The sequence below is a fragment of the Arvicola amphibius genome, chromosome 3 (assembly GCF_903992535.2).
Source record: "Arvicola amphibius chromosome 3, mArvAmp1.2, whole genome shotgun sequence".
In the NCBI taxonomy this organism is placed as follows: domain Eukaryota; kingdom Metazoa; phylum Chordata; class Mammalia; order Rodentia; family Cricetidae; genus Arvicola; species Arvicola amphibius.
The window spans coordinates 71,527,453-71,545,159 of NC_052049.1; the positions used below are offsets into that span (position 1 = coordinate 71,527,453).

Here is a 17,707-nt window from a genome sequence, read left to right on the forward strand (position 1 = left end):
TCTCCTAGTCTTTTCCTATTCTTGTGAGACGAAATGGGGAGGCTCAAGGACCCATTCCATTTGGTAAAGAGCTGTATGTCAACAGTGACTTTAGAAAGATGTTGCTTTACTCATACAGATAGGGAAGATATTCTCAAATACAGAGACCCATTCAAGAAGTATTTTCCTTTTGGAACTCACCCCAAGGTACAGTTTGAGGAGAAAAGGTAAAAGAACCACAAAGGACATTATAAGCATAGGAATCAGTGACACAGCTCCAGACCCAGGACCATCTAAGGAGAAGGAGGATTCATGAATATTTCCAACTTGGGGCCAAACACTTAAGAATTTTCCTCATTCAGAATGTCTACAAGAGCTTGCAGCAGCCTATCATCTCTATGCTTATAAGGTTTGGTATTATAGAAAACATCAACATAGTCACTATACAGATTGTCCTCAGAGTCTTCAAGCCAGGAGGGTTTGTTTAACTTTTCCAGTGCTTCATAGAAATTCGCATAAGGGATGTTGAGCTTTGCACCTGGAGACGTCTTTGGTGATTGCTTTGAAGGTGGGTGTTTGCTGAAAGCACTTTGTAGGAGCCGTATTATGGCCTCTGAAGGAGCCCCTTGTGCTAGCTCATCTCTTCTGCTCTCCACACTGCTGCTGCTGGAGCTTTGAGGCACCGGGAGATTGTCATTCAGGCTCTTTTGTGTGGGTTGCTCCTGAAATACAAAATATCATCAACAAAGGAGGAAAATTCATTATTTACAGCCAGAAAAGCTAGATGCACACCTAACTCAAGCCCACTACAGGTCCCTTGAGAAACAATTTGGAGAGCAGAGAGAACACAAGCTTTGGAGTTATAAGGCTTTGTATCTCAACCCTTATTTTCCCCCTTACTGGCTCAGCTTTGGCAAAATTTCAGTCTCCAAAAATTTTAGCTATAAAGTAGAAATCAGAATGCTTCTATGTCTGGTAGCACTGGAGATTGAGACTATGCAAGTATGTATTCAATGTGCTGTATTCCTTCACTATAAAGCCTGCTACAATCTAATCCATTTGGGGAAATGACAGTAAGTATTTAACAACTCGCTTGAATGGCATCGATTGCTTGCTGTGGGCAAATGCAGCTGACTAGAGGACCTATGCTCTTAACTTGGAGAAAATCTCAGGGGAGAGAGGTCATGAGCAGGAGCTGGGAGATCTGAGAAATGGATTTTTCTCAACCATTATGGAAATACAGGTGTCACTTAGGTCTTTCCATGATACCAAAATCAACAGATGTTCAAGTCCTTTGCATAGAATTGAAGGGATTGCTATATAACCTATATACATCCTCTGGTATACAGTATCATCTTTAGGGCATTTGTAATACATAATAAATACTTGATATACTGCATTATTTAAGGGAATAGATAAAGGTAAGTAAGTCTGTACTTGTTCAGTACAGAGGCAGTTGCTTCAAATATTTTTGATTTCTACTTGGTGGACTATAAGGGCTGATCATATTTCAATACTTCAACAAGGAAAAGTCCTGTTAATACTTGGAAAGGAACTACAAAAATATGTGGCCTCTATAATATTGCCCCACAATCTTGCAGAAACACCCACAGTGTGAACTCTCCTCAATTGTTGTGGAAAAACTGTACCTGGACTATGCTTAGTAGAATACAAACAAAGTCAGAAGCCTATTTGAGGATTTTTCAAAGTTAGTTTATAAGTTCTTCCTGTAAGTGTCATGCCTCAAAACCTTCTAAAACGTCCAGTAGAGAGATCTCCCACTTAGGGTAGATTATTCCAGCGAGGCACTATATCAGATTCTGAGAATGTGGGGAAACAGATGGCCTCTCTTCAGGCCTTCTAAAAGAGGCAGAGCCAGTATCTCCTGGAACTAGAATCACATTGGCTACACTATGAATTTTTCTAAGAGAAGCTGTAATTTCATAACTCTTCTTAATGATAACAAGGCATGTCAGCTAAGTCCCAATTCTAAAGAGAAATTAGTGAAGAGAAGCTTTCATGATTTGACTGTCTAACCTTGGTCTCCTTTCTTTAAATATTTTCTGTCCAGATTACAGAGATTACAGTTAAAATAAAATGAAATAAAATAAAATAAAACTGACATTATTTTTTATAAATTTATGTGTTTTTTTTTTTTTTGAGACAGGGTTTCTCTGTATAACCTTGACCATCCTGGAACTCACTCTGTAGACCAGAGACCAGGCCGACCTTGAACTCAGAGATTCACCTGCCTCTGACTCCTGAGTGCTGGGATTAAAGGTGTGTGCCACCACTGCCCAACTAATATGGAATAATTGCCCTGAAATAAAATACTGCATAATATATTATAATAGGTATACACAACCATGTAAGACCCAGCATGAGTTGCAATATGTTGTCATACATGGATAAAATTCATGTTATGAAATTTAATTTTATGTTCATCAACGTTAATTAATAAACTCCAGATTTAAGACTATAAGAAAAAACAAAGGTTCATCCAGTTGAGAACCAACAGTTTTTCTTTCCCTTTCTCTCTATTTATACATAAATTCTTCCCTTTGTAAAAACTAGATGCATCTTCACTCTCTCATTGTTTACTACTGTTCAAGAACAGAGTACACACGGCAGGAGCAGAGCTACACAAACCTCTACCACATTCACCATCTTCTCCACTCCTCTCCTGTCATTCTGGACAGTATTGTAGGATGTATACACACGGGGCTGCTTCATGTGCTCTGGTTGAGAGGAGGTCCCATGCAAAATCAGCTTCCAATTCACAATCCTTCCTTCATTTTGCATTCTTCCAGACTGGCAACAACAAGCACATGTATGTTTTAGTCTGTGTTTCAAATATAAAACAAACCTAATCAAAAATGCCTAGAGAATCTCATAGTTAAAATCTAATTTTAAGGGGTTGTGCATTTCACATTCAAAGATCTATTTTGAAAGGAACTGCTGGATCCACTTCTCTAATGCTATGGAAGTCCAACATTTTAAAAGACTGATTGATTGCCTCAAAGTCAAGTTTAAAAAGCAGAGTTCCCTGGGTGAATCTGTTTTGTCACATTGGTCCTGTTCTTGAGAAGCTGATTGTTTCTGAAACATTCGTAAGTCAAACATCTACACCTGTGGCATTAGACTGTATGGATGTGACATGAAGTAGACTCATCGTAGTAAGCCATTGGGCTTAGTTTCCCACAGCTGAAGCTGAGCTAAAGAATTCAGGAGGGGATAGGAAGGTGGCTCATTGATTAAGAGCACTGACTACTCTTCCAGAGGATCCAGGTTCATCTTTTGAAGTTTAAAGTCATTTAGTTTTAAAAATTATCTAGGCAATGAAATCTGCACTGCTGGTCCTTACACTTTTCTCTCAGACCTCAAAGGTGGAACACCATAAATTTACATCACAGCCTACAGAGAAAACAGGGGAATGGCGCAGGAACTAAGAATTCAGCTATTTGTCTTCAAGTCAGAGACAGCCCTGCCATTTGATCCTTGTGGCACTGTACTTTAGCAAGTCAGAAAGAGTATTAGCACAAATACATCATCTGAAATGCTTGCAACCACAAGTATTTCAGATTTCCAAATCTCTCTGGTCTTAAAGGGTTTATACAGGTTTTTACCAGCTGAGAGTCTCTATTCTCCAAATAAAGTCTGGAGTGCTCAAAACCTGTAATGTTGTTGAGTATCATTTGAGCTTTAGAAATCAAAATTTAAAAAACTGTAGTGTATTTTTGTTACTAAAAGTAGAAATAAGATATTAAATAAGATGTCTTGCTTAACCTGAAACAGGAACCTGCTACTCAGTGAGAGCAGCGGATGAGTTGTAGGGATGCTCTCCTTGACTCCAGCAAAATATCCTAGCAAAGGTGCCTTCATAGCCAGGTGTCTCTGTGATTATGGATGATTCTAGGTTACATAGCTGGCTGCATACATTTTTTCCTACCTTAAAACATAACTGAATTTAGAAGTCTCTTAAAATTATTGTCTATGTAAATAAGTGCGCAGGGAAACCCTATACTTTTATTTTTTTTCTGCTAAAAAGTGGACAAGTCAAGTTCATTAGGACCTAGCTAGGAATGTCATCAACATTTTAAAGTACTTCAAAATATTTTGAATGAGTTTTGTTTCTTTGTCTTCTTACTCATGCTTACCATGTCTGTAATTTTCAATGTCCAGATGCCTACAGGATTCTCTCCCCATGTGTGAACAGACATGAAGTCCCAATTTTTAAAGCCATTGGGGGATGTATCCCGCTCCCTTTCAGCCAACAGTACGGTGCTGGTTCCTATTTTCATACAACAAACATGTTAGTGAATATTCTGACCTGACAGTCTGATCATAGGATTCACTGTAGCATTTAATAACTGATGAATATGGGTAAGATTAAGTGAACTATATATAGTCTGTCAGTGTGAGAGGCTGGGAATCTTAGTAGTATTTCAGGCAAACTCCAAGGCATCTAGAAAGTATACCTCTGCAATCAATAGATCCTACTCTCAAGCTCCAAGACTTCATTTGCCAGAAAGATCACAGAGTCAGTTAGCACATCTTTGCTTGTCTACTGTCTATGGACGCTGAAATTATTCAACTGACTGTTATCAAAATATTTTGTAAGATATTTTAATAATATATTTTTATTTATTTGTATATATGTGTTTGTGTGTGTGTGCATGTGTGTGTGCTTGAGGGCTTGTGCATACACATGTGTGAGCCATGATACATGTGTAGAATTCAGAGGATGACTTGTGGGAATTAGTTCTCTCCTATCACATGAGTCCTGGGGATGACACTCAGGCCGTGAGGCTTAACAGAAGGTGCCTATCTCACCAATCCATCAACATACTTAAATATATTGGGACAACTTTTGGTTGGATTGTGGTTTATGGTTCAACAGTTCTTAACTCATCTTAACTAGGACACTCTCAGGAATAGGGTAAAGTTTATATTATCATGTATTTTTTATTTGTATCACTGTGAAGATTTAATCACTATTCTTATTCAACTTTATGGGTCACAATTCTTAACTTTTCAATTGATTACCTCAATAATCCAGACATATTTATAAGTTTTGATAATTATTGAAAATATATCACTGTCATCTAAGAGACGTAAATGCTCAGTCTTTAACCTAGGGAAAAGAATGTAGTTTGAAAACAGGTGACTTCAGAAAAGTTTATTAATTAGCATACTGGAGTAGGTCAAACCCTTTACCTAAGGTCTAGTGGTAGTGAGCAGGAAGAAAGATGATGTTTTAAAGAATAGTAAATGGCTACAATGAGACTTGTTCCTACAGTCATTGATTGGTTGTTGAAGCTTACCTGCAGCAGAAGTGAGTGTGACATGAAGGTCTCCTCTACGAGAATATTCGATTGTTGCTTCAAACTGTACATGTTCCAGGGACTTGATAACATTTTCTTGTCCTTCACAAGCTCTTGTTGGGATTTCAACAATCACTTCTCCATTAGCTTTCAGGGCTCTACATATGTTAGAGAAGCAACATTAAAGAAAGGGGAACTTCCTGCCATCCTTTTGCTTCTTTGAAACAGTTGCACAGGTGCATGCAGGACCATGCAATCATGGTCTTGACCAGATAATCAGCAAGGTTTATAATTATTATATGATTATCTGAATGAGAGGTCAATTCAGAATTATCTGTAGGAGAATTTAATGCATAAGAAAATGGTAAGGAATGCAAATATATAAATATGATGCTATTTAACTTGATGCTAATCAAGTTCAGTTTTGTCTTCAATCCAATAAAAGTGGCCCATAACAAAGCTATCAATAAGATCCTCATAAAAATTAAACTCACGTATAAGGCCTTCCTACTGCATGTTTCCATGCTTTTCAGGATAGGGAATTTTGTGTGAGTGGATTTTTATTAGCATTATGGTCACCTTGATAAAAACAGAATGACAATTATAGCAGATTCTGTTTCTATAACCACACACAATGAGCCAGGATAATCCATAAAGAAATGCAGTAGGAAGTAGGGCTTTTGAAATAAGCTTTAGGTGACACTAGTTGGCAAGTACTGGATTCCATCAATGCTAAGTTGTATTTTAAAAGCAAACTTAATATTTTTATTTGAGAAAGAATATTTTTCATATTTTTATTTAAAAAAATTACTTTTAATTTTATATACCAACCCCAGAGAAAGAATCTTAAAACCAATTGTTGATTGGTATTGGTTTGAGGATGTTTTGTCTTACTGTTATACAAAGCAAAGCTGCCTCTAAGGCTTAACTTTACATTGCAGGCAGCCTGCAAGAAGAAAACGGAAAGATGTTAGCATGACTAGCAGATCTTTGGTTTCTCCATGACTCCCCAGAGGGACACAGACAAAGTGAACGCTGTTCTGTGAACTCCATCCTCAGCAATTTCATACAACCAAGTGTATGAGAAAAGCTGCAGTGACAACAGCTTTCCCAGCCGTGCTCTGGGAGTGACATTGTTCAAAATTTCTGCAAGTCCTTACCTAGGCTCAAAGGCATCATCTTTTACAACACATTCTTTCTTTTCAGGCACACTTCTCCAGGTCCTAGGATCAGCCAGATCCACCAAAGCTTTGGCATTTAGCAAACCAAATCCAAATCGACTGTTCACCATCAAGCCTGCACCATTCTTTTTCCAACCTGGGTTATTGGCCAATGGGTCATACTCAGAGGTCCAGACAACCAAATGCTGCATGTCTCTCCAGGTGAGATTTGGGCTAGAGAGAAAGTGACCCAAAGTATCTTTTAGGGATAAAATAAAGTATTATTATAAACTCAAGTCCTAAAAATAAGCATTTCCTTCTAAGGATTATTAAATACCTTTTGTAAATATATATTATGTTGCTTAATGCTACGTTGTTTTATTTAGAACTCAATACAATACTAAAAATTCTTACCTACAGCATTCAAGTTAAACTCTTACTATCAGTAAAATTCAACCTTAAGCACTGTTGACTTTGTTGTTAAAAGCAAACTTAATATTTTTATTTGAGAAAGAATATATTTCATATTTTTATTTAAAAAATTTACTTTTAATTTTATATACCAACCCCAGAGAAAGAATCTTAAAACCAATTTTTGATTGGTATTGGTTTGAGGATGTTTTGTCTTACTGTTATACAAAACAAAGCTGCCTCTAAGGCTTAACTTTACATTGCAGGCAGCCTGCCAGAAGAAAACGGAAAGATATTCTTTTTCAAATAAAAATATTAAGTTTGCTTTTAACAACAAAGTCAACAGTGCTTAAGGTTGAATTTTACTGATAGTAAGAGTTTAACTTGAATGCTGTAGGTAAGAATTTTTAGTATTGTATTGAGTTCTAAATAAAACAACGTAGCATTAAGCAACAGAATATATATTTACAAAAGGTATTTAATAAAAAAAATTTGTTATGGACTCTAGTTATTTGTATTTATCTAAAGCAATTTTTTGTTTTTTATTTAATTTTTATTGATTCTTTGGTAATTTCACATCATGTATCCTAATTCTGCTCATTTCTCAGTCCCTGCATATCTCTCTCTCACTGCTGTAGCATCCTCTCAAAAGAAAATTTAAAAACATATTAATTCAAAATGGACCAATGTAAATAAACAATCAAATAAGAAACCCACATCTCTCCCCCGTCTTTCCCACCTCTCCAACACCTCTTCATCTAAGTGTCATTGAGAGCTATAATGTGTCATGCAGTATCTTGCCTTCTTTTTTTTTTAATGTAGTCAGCTCTATATTCCTGGGTTCCACATACTTATGATTCAACCAAACACAGATTAAAAATATTTTTTTTTTAAAAAAAATCTTTTCATTTGTACTGCTGTGTATATACTTTTCCTTGTTACCATTCTTTAAAGAGTGCCATGTAACATAGGCATTACATTGTATTAGATATTGTAAGTAATTTGAAAATTACTTAAAATATATGAGAAGGTGTGCATACATTGTTTACAGTTACTATATCATTTCATATATGAGACTTGAGCATTGTAGAACCTATCTTAAATCTGATCCTTGGCAGATAATGAGGAATAAAAATAAATGAAAGTTATCAAGAAACTCTTGGCTTCATGAGATTACTCTTGAAAGGTACTATGCTAAATATTATTAGAATATTCAAGGAGGTGGTTCTGGTTCTTCAGAAATGGGAAGCACAGTTAAAAAGCCTTTTATGTAACTTTCTATGCTGAATGCTGCATTTATAACTTAATGTACTATGAAAGCCTGGAGAACATCTTTTCTGGAAAGACATATGTGAGGTGAACTTTGAAGGGTTAGTAGAACTTCTGAAAGGGAGTCCATGGCAACAGGAGCAGAAGTAGCATGATGTGGGAGAACAGCTGGGGCCAGATTACAATCTGTGTGCTATGGCAGAGAAGAGAATGAGGAGAACTGAGTCAGAAGCCTGAAGATGCTGAATGTCATAGAGTCAGCTTCGATTTTATCATTTAGACAGTGGGAATTATTCTGGACTTTTGTTCAAGAAAATGGAGACATTTGGTAGTTTAGTAAAATTAATTTGTCAACAATATGTTAAAGTTGGAGACTCAAAGTTTTACAATAGGTTGACACCTTCTTTGACTACCCTGCTGAGATATCCAGCTCTTCCCAACATGCTCCTGGTGGTCAAACCCTGCTCTGATGTTTTTCTTTTCTCCATATTACTACATATTGGTCAATTCATCGGTTTCGTGTCTTATTTTCAGCTGCTTTAGCTAGAATTTAGTCACAAGGAGTGAAAACTTATTACCCCATTCCATGATGTTCAGCAAACACACAGAAGAATGCCAGGCAAAGAGTATATGGGATTGGCAAACAAGTAAGTACACCTTACATCAAGCCTGTTGATCTGACTGCTACCCCCAACAGCTGCTTGGTGGAAGGAGAGAGAACTGACTCCTGCAAGGTATCCTCTGACCTCCACATGTGTGTCCTCTGTAGCACATACATGTGCACATACATCTACCAGGAGGATATAACAAAATATCTAAGCTGCACACAAAAGTCTCACCAACAAATCTACCCAAACATGAACTGAACAAGGACAACAATAACAGACATGTCAAAGTGGACCAAAGAAAGTATATGAGGCCTCAATCCTACACAAAGAACTACAGGTATCTAATGAATACTGAGAGTGGGTGGGAAAATTTGTCTTCCAGGAAAAAGCACATCAATTACCTTGAAAACATGCGCACAAGTTACATTATTCAGACTGAACAGGTTATATTTAGGAATACACATTTATATACATATGTAACAATAATTAATAATAAGAGGTCATGAGTTTTAAAGAGTAATAAGGTTATATAGAAGAGTTTGGGAGGAGAAAAAGAAAGGATAAAACCATATAATTATAATCAAAAAATAATAAAAAAGAGTATATGTAAGCAATGTTGATGAATAATAAGTAGGCTATGCTTAATATTGATTTAATTTAGAAGCTTAATGCTGTTAGTCATTGGACTATTTCAAGACTTTAAGCTTTTCATTGCTTTTATAAACTGCATTGTTTCACTCATGTGAAATAAAGCATTATTTAATAAAAAATGCATATTTCTCAAAGGTTCTATCTTACCATAAGGCTTCAGAATCATGGAAATCTCCTGAATTTGCCTATTTGTTACCCTATTGGACAATCCCATAATTACAGCTGGATGAAGTTGTAGAAGACAGTTCTTAAGAGTAGAGTAATTAATTCCCAAAGCTTGATTAAAGTACTCCTAGCATTAAAATGCCTTGGATGAACACAGCTTCTAGAATGTACTCTTTAGAATCTCGGTCCTTAGCAATTTGGAAAGAGCATGAAAATAACTTGCCCTGGGGGATTCTGTACTCAAGGGTTACTGCCTAAGGAAGAAAAGTCTTGCTTTATAGATTATTTCAGCCTGAAATAATTCTTTCTATTTTCCTTTCTTCTCCAGTCTCCTAGCTCTTCCTCATAAGTACAGTAAGGTGTCCTAGACTGTAGCCTTTTATGGAAACTACATGTTCTTCACATCAGCCTCCTTTGTTTGGTGGGATGCTTGGATTCCATTCAACACTCTTCTCCCTGTCAGAGCTGTCGGGAACAGCATGAGGTAGTACCATTTCAGGGCAGACAGGACTGAGTTTACATCTTTTTTGTGAGATATTAATCACAAATTTCAACCCCTCTAAGTCTCAATTTCTTTATTTATAAAAAGTGACTACTAGTTTCTATATTATAAACATAAGGATTAGAATTAACATTATATGTAAAAGTTTAGCACAGTGTCTGACCCACAATAAGAACATGATAAGCACTGAATGCCATTCTTGACAAGTTTAATCAAAAACCATTCATTCTCTGTGGCTGTTTCCTAGGTGGTGATGAGTATTTGAATGATTCAGTCTAGAGTGACTATGGACATAGCTTAGGCTTCTATGTAGAAATTCTAGTATTCAGATTTTTCTGATATAATCTTGAATAGGCCATTGAATAGGGCTTATGCAATTGAGAACAGACATCTCAACAATTGTTATATACTTTAGCAGGATAGATACAAGTGCTTAGACAGCTATGTTCGTTGTACTGATAACTAGAATCAAAATTAGGGAAAGTAACATCGTATGTTCTGCTCCTGGATGATCACAAACTACTGTTTTAATCATGAAAATGATGTTGATCTTCTAGAACCCACAAGCCAGTGCCCAGAAAATTCTTTATATACCTTCTCAAATAATTCCGCATTTAGGGAGCAAAGAAATTGGCAGACTACTTGGTAACTGGGCATGCATTTCACAGCAATGATGCCCCTCCTTTAGGCAAAGCTCATTCGCAGTAAATAAGATTAATTAGGCAAGATGATTTTTAGACAATTTTCCTCCCATGTAGGTATGAAGGTTCAGAAATCTTAAAACCTCAGTTCTGGGGCTGGAGAGATGGCTCCATGGGTTTTGAGCATTTTCTGTTCTTGAGAGGACCTGAGTTGATTCCCAGCACAGAACAAGTTATAGGCAACTCCACTTACCTGTAACTCCAGTTCCAGGGGCTATGATGCCCTCTTCTAACATGTAGAGGCATTGCAGGCATGTAGTGCACACACATGCATACATATAAATAAAAAGTAAACTAATTTTTACATAAAAATTAACACTATAAGGTTTTTATGTTATAAAAACACTGTAAACAAAAATGGGCTTGGACTAGTGTACTGTATTTCTATGCATCAGATAGACAGTGAATAGAGAAGGGAAAAAGTCCAACTTAATCAAACATCTCTCCAGTTCTTCCCAATAGGTAGACACTAGATAGGAGCCTGGACAGGGGTCATGCCTGGTCTCATTGCTGATACCCAGAAATTCCACCCTCATCTCTTCAGGGAGCCCCAGGGGACCCAGAGCTTCACCAGACTCCTTTGAACAAAGACTCAGCGGCTCAGAACTCTTCCAGGTGCTTTGGAAGGCAGCATGTCTGTTCCTGAGTCTAGTCTGCAAACATGTGGGAGGCGGTTACACCTCTTCCAGCTAGGTTAACCTCTTGTCACCCAGCATCAGAAGGCAGGGACAAGGAAACATAAGCCGTGGAAGCATGTATGGGGTAAATGTGCTCTGCCTTTCGCCTTCTGTTTTAAGTGTCAGAATGTTGAACAACTCTTAAGCAAAAATGTTGCTAAATCCATTTTTTAACATCATATACTAAAATAAAGGTCTGAAGGATTCAGAAGTTAGGCGTGGTAAAGGAGATACAACAAACACAAACAATTTGAGTCTAATTTTGGTTTATGAGATGTTTTAAAGAAAGAAACTCTAGAAAAATAGACCAGCAAACATAGCTGATTACTTATTAGCTTCATTACACTATATTACCTATGACTAAACAGATAGTAAATGCCAAACTGATAAAGTATTAATGGATCTTTGGAGCCTAGGTCATAAAAGAAAGCCAGGCCCATAAAGAGGCTGTAACACAGGACAACTGGTCAAATTTCTGAACTTCATCAATAATGACTCAAGTATTAAACAGGATACCATTTCCTCTACACAGCAAATACTTTAAAGGTGAACACTGGTAGTATCTTAGAAACTAGCAGCTTCAAATATCTACTCCTGGTGAGACAATAACATGATATGGTCTTTCAAGGCAATAACTTGTTAATATGATTCAAAATTATTAAAGCACACCTTTTCTTTGGCTCAGAATTCCCAGTTCTGTGTGCTTGCCTTAAGGAACATATCAGAAAAGCCAGTATTTATAGAAACATGACTGGATGGTTTTACCAAAATTTGTATTTATAGTTTGTAGTAGTATGAAAAGATAAAAACCTGCTGTTAATTACCATGTCTTATCTAGTTACATGAGCTCCAGCATGAATGCTTTATAATCTGAAGAAAGCATACTTGATCTCAGCATCACTCCCAGGAAATGATTTAAACAGAATTCTGCCTGATAGGACAGGCTTATTGCCCAGGAGGAGGACTAGGAGAAAACATAAATTTAGAAAGCCAAGGAACATTGACTGAGATGTGAGTCAATATCTATAATATATTATAGATTTTTAAATGTTAGAAAATAATTTAAAATAAGAAATTATATATATGTGTGTGTATATATATATATATATTTAAATCTATTCTAAGATGTCAACAATGAAAATTTCAAAGTGATACAATTTATCTGTATTTTGTTATTGTTCCTGTTTTGTAGTTGTCTAACATTTCTCCTATAACCACATATTCAGAAAACAGTATGAAAGCTGACCAGATTTGGGAGCCTTACTTTGCTTCCAAGGCCAGCGCGAAGATGCCAGCAGCCAGAGGCGCAGAGGCTGAGGTGCCCGTGTGGGTCTCTGTGCACTCATCGTGGAGGTCTGCACTTGTCTGAAAGAAGAAAGGCAGAGACATGAGGAGCACAGGAGGAGCAACGGTACCGGAGTCTGCATCTGTTGAGACCAAGAAGCCCAAGATTCCATTCACTTCTTCCTCTCAAGCACCAGCGACCGGATATTTGCCATCTGCTGATATTTTAGTTTACTCGCCTCTATATGCAACTTGTCTATAATTCTGGCAGTGAGTTGCCTTTTCTGAGAATGAAGTACTCCCACTATGAATATTTTCTCTTCTGAGATTCCTAAACGAAATGTGTCTATAAAAAAAGGAAATGTTTCTAAATCACTATGAATCATCCCAGCCCATTAATCATCAGGTCCATTGTGCATGGTCTGGCATATTTAGAAATTATAACTCAAACAACATTCCCTCTGGCCTTCAGATTGACGTCTATCTGCCTCTGTCACACAAGAATATAACGCCATCTTGATCAAAGCTCTTTGAACAAAACTTACTTAGAATAGATTTCCCATTAACTTTAAATTTGATTGGAAAGCTATGAGTTCATGTCTTCTGCCTTTAGATGGTCAGATTTAAAAATTAATCCACATTTGGTTCTGGTTCAGATCATAAAACTACTGTGTATTAGATGTGACCCGTGGTCACATTATATGTTCTTCTTATTAGCAGAATGGGATTTATATTTTCAGACTCAGTCCGAGACATAAGTGTGAGCCTGCTTTGTGAAAGTATTTGAAAACAGTATTATTGTATGTAAGAAACTGTGCAGGCTAACTTTAGCATAATAAAGAGGTTACTGAGATAAATCAGAAATACCACAAAGCCTTCCAGTCAGTCTGCTGGCTGAACAAACAGTGGGGCCAAGGGATTACTAAGCAGACACCCACCCTGGCTTCAGTGTCTTTGTGTTAGCTAGAGATCTCAGTGTGTGGGAGGGAGGTGTAAAAAAATAATTTGTTCTATTAGCACCTCCTTTGGCTTCCTACTTAGTATCCTTGAATTTCTCACGATATAGTGGCTCTGCTTCTCAGAGAGCTGCGGAAGTCAAGATGCCCTTTATACCTGTTGACGCAAATAAGCCTCCAGAGATGACAATGTGGAGGAAAAGGGTTACGTAAGAAACAGCATTATTGCCACTGTCTCAAATAGAACCCACCATCTGTCTCTGCCAGAACTGGTTTACCTAAGGACTAATCTCTTCCCTGCTTCAGTGCACTGGGTTTTGGGTGAGGGGAAGTCTATACAGTAGCAATTCTAAAATGCTTACCAGGCAATTTTAACATTTCAATTTAACAAGCCAACTCTGGATGCTGCAGAAATAGCAACAGCTAGGGGCTCTGACACCCATGGACAGATGTCTGATATGTTCTTTGTAAAGCTATAAAGTCTGCCTACCATAAAGAACCTTTGAGTAGAATGTCACAGTCTATTATTCAAGTAACTGAACATATGGCATGAAAGGGAGGCCAACACCTTTCAGTGGAGACTAAACAGCTCTGTTGCCTAAAGTAGGTACAGAAAAGGAGAAATATAACACTCATCCATCATGTGCAAACCAGACATTAGTGCTGTTAGTGGGAATTGTCCATATATTCCAGGACCCTCATTTCCCAGAAGAGTAGACAAAGATAGAGCCCTTACACTGTTTCCCCTAAAAGACAGACTGTATAATACTATCATAATCTATTGGGATTACTGGCAACCAGTCCCCAGAACCTAGTAATTATTAACTAGGTCACAGCCTGCTAATTTATTAATTTATTGGGGTTAGGATCTACATGCTTTATTGAGTGGAGTCTATGTCCAGAGTTAAATTTGAGGCTTTAAAAGTTTAAATTTAAAGTGCCCATCTCTGTTCTCAGTGCCACCAAACAGTTCTTCATCATTATGCCCTTGAAGGGAAATCCAATAATTGTTCATGACTCATGGAAGTGAAGGCACAGGCTTGCGTGGGCTGGAGGAGATTGAAGCCTATAACTCCCTGTGCTGCTTCCCTGAAGGCTGAGGAGTTCACCTCAGGCGAAATTGAGACTGTTATTTTTCATGTAGGTCATCTTTTCTTAAGCGATATCACCAGTGTACAGTCTATACTTTTATCATTTGCTAACAGTCAAGTCAGACTATATCCCTGTTATTAAAGGATCACAAAGCACAGGATGATGAAGCCCTATGACCCTGAAATCTCCTTCTAGGCTGTTTCCAGAGATGCATCAGACAAGCAGAAAAGGTCTTTGGAGTGTCTGCTATATGTAATGACAGGTTTTGCGGCTTCTCTGATCTGAGTTAAAAAAAAAATGACAGGGAAGATCATCTTGGCAGAAGTGCTGTTATCCCTGGAGAGAAACTTAATATATGTCAATCTTTCAAGTGAGTAAGCCTGAGTCTCCCCAACAGAGACATTAAGCTGAAGCAAATCAATTTCACCAAAGGTCAGGGAAGAGGATTGTTCTGAAAGCCTGCCTTGATCCTCTACCTAGCAGAGATATAGAAACAAAAGCAATCTGAAACATACTATTCGCTGGTCTGTGTAATCACCGCTGCTGTAGGAGGTGGCCAGTGTGGAGGAGCACTTCTCGGCATACCAGGGTGACAGGCCTTGCTGGGAGGCGCTGCTGATAGAGATGGTGTAAATGCTGTCTGTGTAGCCATCACAGTCACAATTATCTCCCTGACGACCCCCGTTCCCAGAGGCCCAAACAAAGATGGAGCCCTTCCCTTGTCTCCCCTAAAAGACAAAATATAAAACAAATGATCATCATCTATTGTGGTTACTGACAAGTCCACAAAACTACCAGAAAATACATGTAGAATGTTCTCAGAGACAATCTTTGGAATCTGTCTTGAATTTCAGGGTCTCAGGTGTCAATGTCAGGCTGTATATCAGAGACCAGGACCAGAGTGTCCTGGCCAGTTTCTAGTTTTCACGGTCCTCTCTGCAGTGGGGTCCAGCAGAGCTCTTTCTTTCTTCTTTATTAATCTGGCCTTTAGCACAAGAACTATAATTCTCTTCACTCTTTACTTGGCTATGTCACTCTCCTTGAATCTTTGAACTTCCTCTATTTATGCTTGAATCGTCTGACTGATAGAATGACAAAATCAGGCATTATTCAGATCTGCCTTGCAGCTGCATTAAAAGACTCTGGATTGAATGAAACTCGTCAAGGCCACTTTTCTGTGATTTTTCAATTGGTGTTCTCCAAAGCATCTACTTTTGTCTCATTCTGCTTGGTTCAAGGTCTTAGAATCTGTCCAATAATGCAGTAAACTCAAGTGAAAGAGCAGCATCGGACGGGTGAGAGGATTCCAGGTGCAAGTGTAATGTAGACAACAGGTGTTGCTGCATTCAGGCATGCGTTCTCACAGCACCTGGAAGAAGACTGGGTTAGAGATGACCCAGCACGTGTGCATGTGTATGGGGGTCATGTATGTATGTGTTCAGATACGTGTGTGTGTAGCAGTACATACACGTCTGTGAAGGCCAGACATCAGCCTTGATTGTCATTCTTGAGATATTATCTACCTATTTTTTTTAAATAATCCATCTTGTTTGTTTAAGGCAAGGTCTCTCATCAAAGGTTGGCCAGTGAACTTCAGGGATCTTTTCCTGTTTCTGCTGCCTCAGCACTGGGAGAGCAAATGTGCACTGCTGTCCTTTGTGGCTTAGGACCCAGATGCTGGGGCTCCAAATCAAGTTTTCATGTTTTACAACCACTACTTTTTCATCTGGGCTATCTACCTAACCCCCCAAAATATTTTCAATGTAAATATTCTAAACATTATGAATCTCTGTGCCATGTAGTACCCAAATATTGCTCTTAATCTTGAACACCCATTGCCTGAAGAGTAATTTAGTTATTTAAGTGCAGTTATACTTGTGAAGGTGTTTTCCACAAAGCTCACTGTATTTTCTGTCTAACCTAAGTGTTCTCCTCTCCTACTAGTCCCCTGGAAGTCCGAATCAAGCATCTCACCTGTTTGACACCATACTCAAATGCCTTCTGAGCTAGTCTCCCAGGACCCTCCACAGTTTTCCCATCATCATTAGGGCCCCAGCTTGCACTGTAAATATCCACATGGCCAGGGTTGAATCCAATTGAACTGGCCTCAATTGCATCTGTTACAATGCCATCCAGCATTCTTATGCCTGAGCAAAACAAAGAAGCAACACAATGAGAATGTAACAGGAATGCCAGTGTGTCCAAACAAAAAAATAAAACACTAATAATCATATTCTTAAATGACTTTCTGAAGCAAACTAAAACAAAAACTAATAAGACAATAACAACAAAAAGCAAGGCAGTCCCTGGATGTTTGCCACAGCTGTGAGGCAGTTCCTAAGAGCACGGAAGACACAGCCCATGCCTTTGTGAGAGGACTTTAGAGTCCATAGTATGTACTACAAAGTAGCTGCAATTTGTTGCTATTGTTGATGATTCAAATTATTGCCCCTAATACTGAGATCAAAAGGAGTGGCATCCTTGCACAACAGGAAATGCCATTGCTACTAGTCATTAAAAGTGTCTCCTCTTTCTGTAGCATAGGAACAAAGTAACAGATGACAGAGAGCTTTCAGAAGGAAAAATAAACCAAACATGCCTCCATCAACACACCTGCTTCTGACTGCCATGTGACTATGACCCAAACTGTCATACAAAAACCCTGATTGGAAACAGCAGACACAGAGGATCCATCTACAATAAGAAACTAACACCGAGAAGAACTGTTGTTTCTAAGCACAGATTAAAAGTAACCCAGAGGTCATTTTCTATATGCTTGTTGAGAAATATTCTTTAAAGAACATGTTGTCTTTTCTTCTAAAAAGTCTCAAGGATGAAGTCTTTGCCACAGATTTTACTCCTAAAGGAGATTGTTTTTCATCAGGAGAGAGCTCTCTGTGTATTCCAACACCCTGTCACCCATTAGAC

The 17,707-nt window shown here is 37.9% G+C and overlaps 1 protein-coding gene across 1 annotated transcript in view; it reads right to left on the reverse strand.

Moving 5' to 3' along the window:
- Positions 1-320: 320 nt before the first annotated feature.
- Positions 321-17,707, reverse strand: part of Pcsk1 (proprotein convertase subtilisin/kexin type 1) — a 37,891-nt gene continuing 20,504 nt past the window's right edge. Inside the window, exons 7-14 of the mRNA XM_038322105.1 lie at positions 16,754-16,926; positions 15,295-15,507; positions 12,712-12,812; positions 6,464-6,697; positions 5,304-5,461; positions 4,137-4,270; positions 2,629-2,790; positions 321-701 (exon numbers count right to left, since the gene is read on the reverse strand). Of these exons, the coding sequence (XP_038178033.1) occupies positions 321-701; positions 2,629-2,790; positions 4,137-4,270; positions 5,304-5,461; positions 6,464-6,697; positions 12,712-12,812; positions 15,295-15,507; positions 16,754-16,926 (1,556 nt within the window). The remainder of the gene's footprint in view (positions 702-2,628; positions 2,791-4,136; positions 4,271-5,303; positions 5,462-6,463; positions 6,698-12,711; positions 12,813-15,294; positions 15,508-16,753; positions 16,927-17,707) is intronic.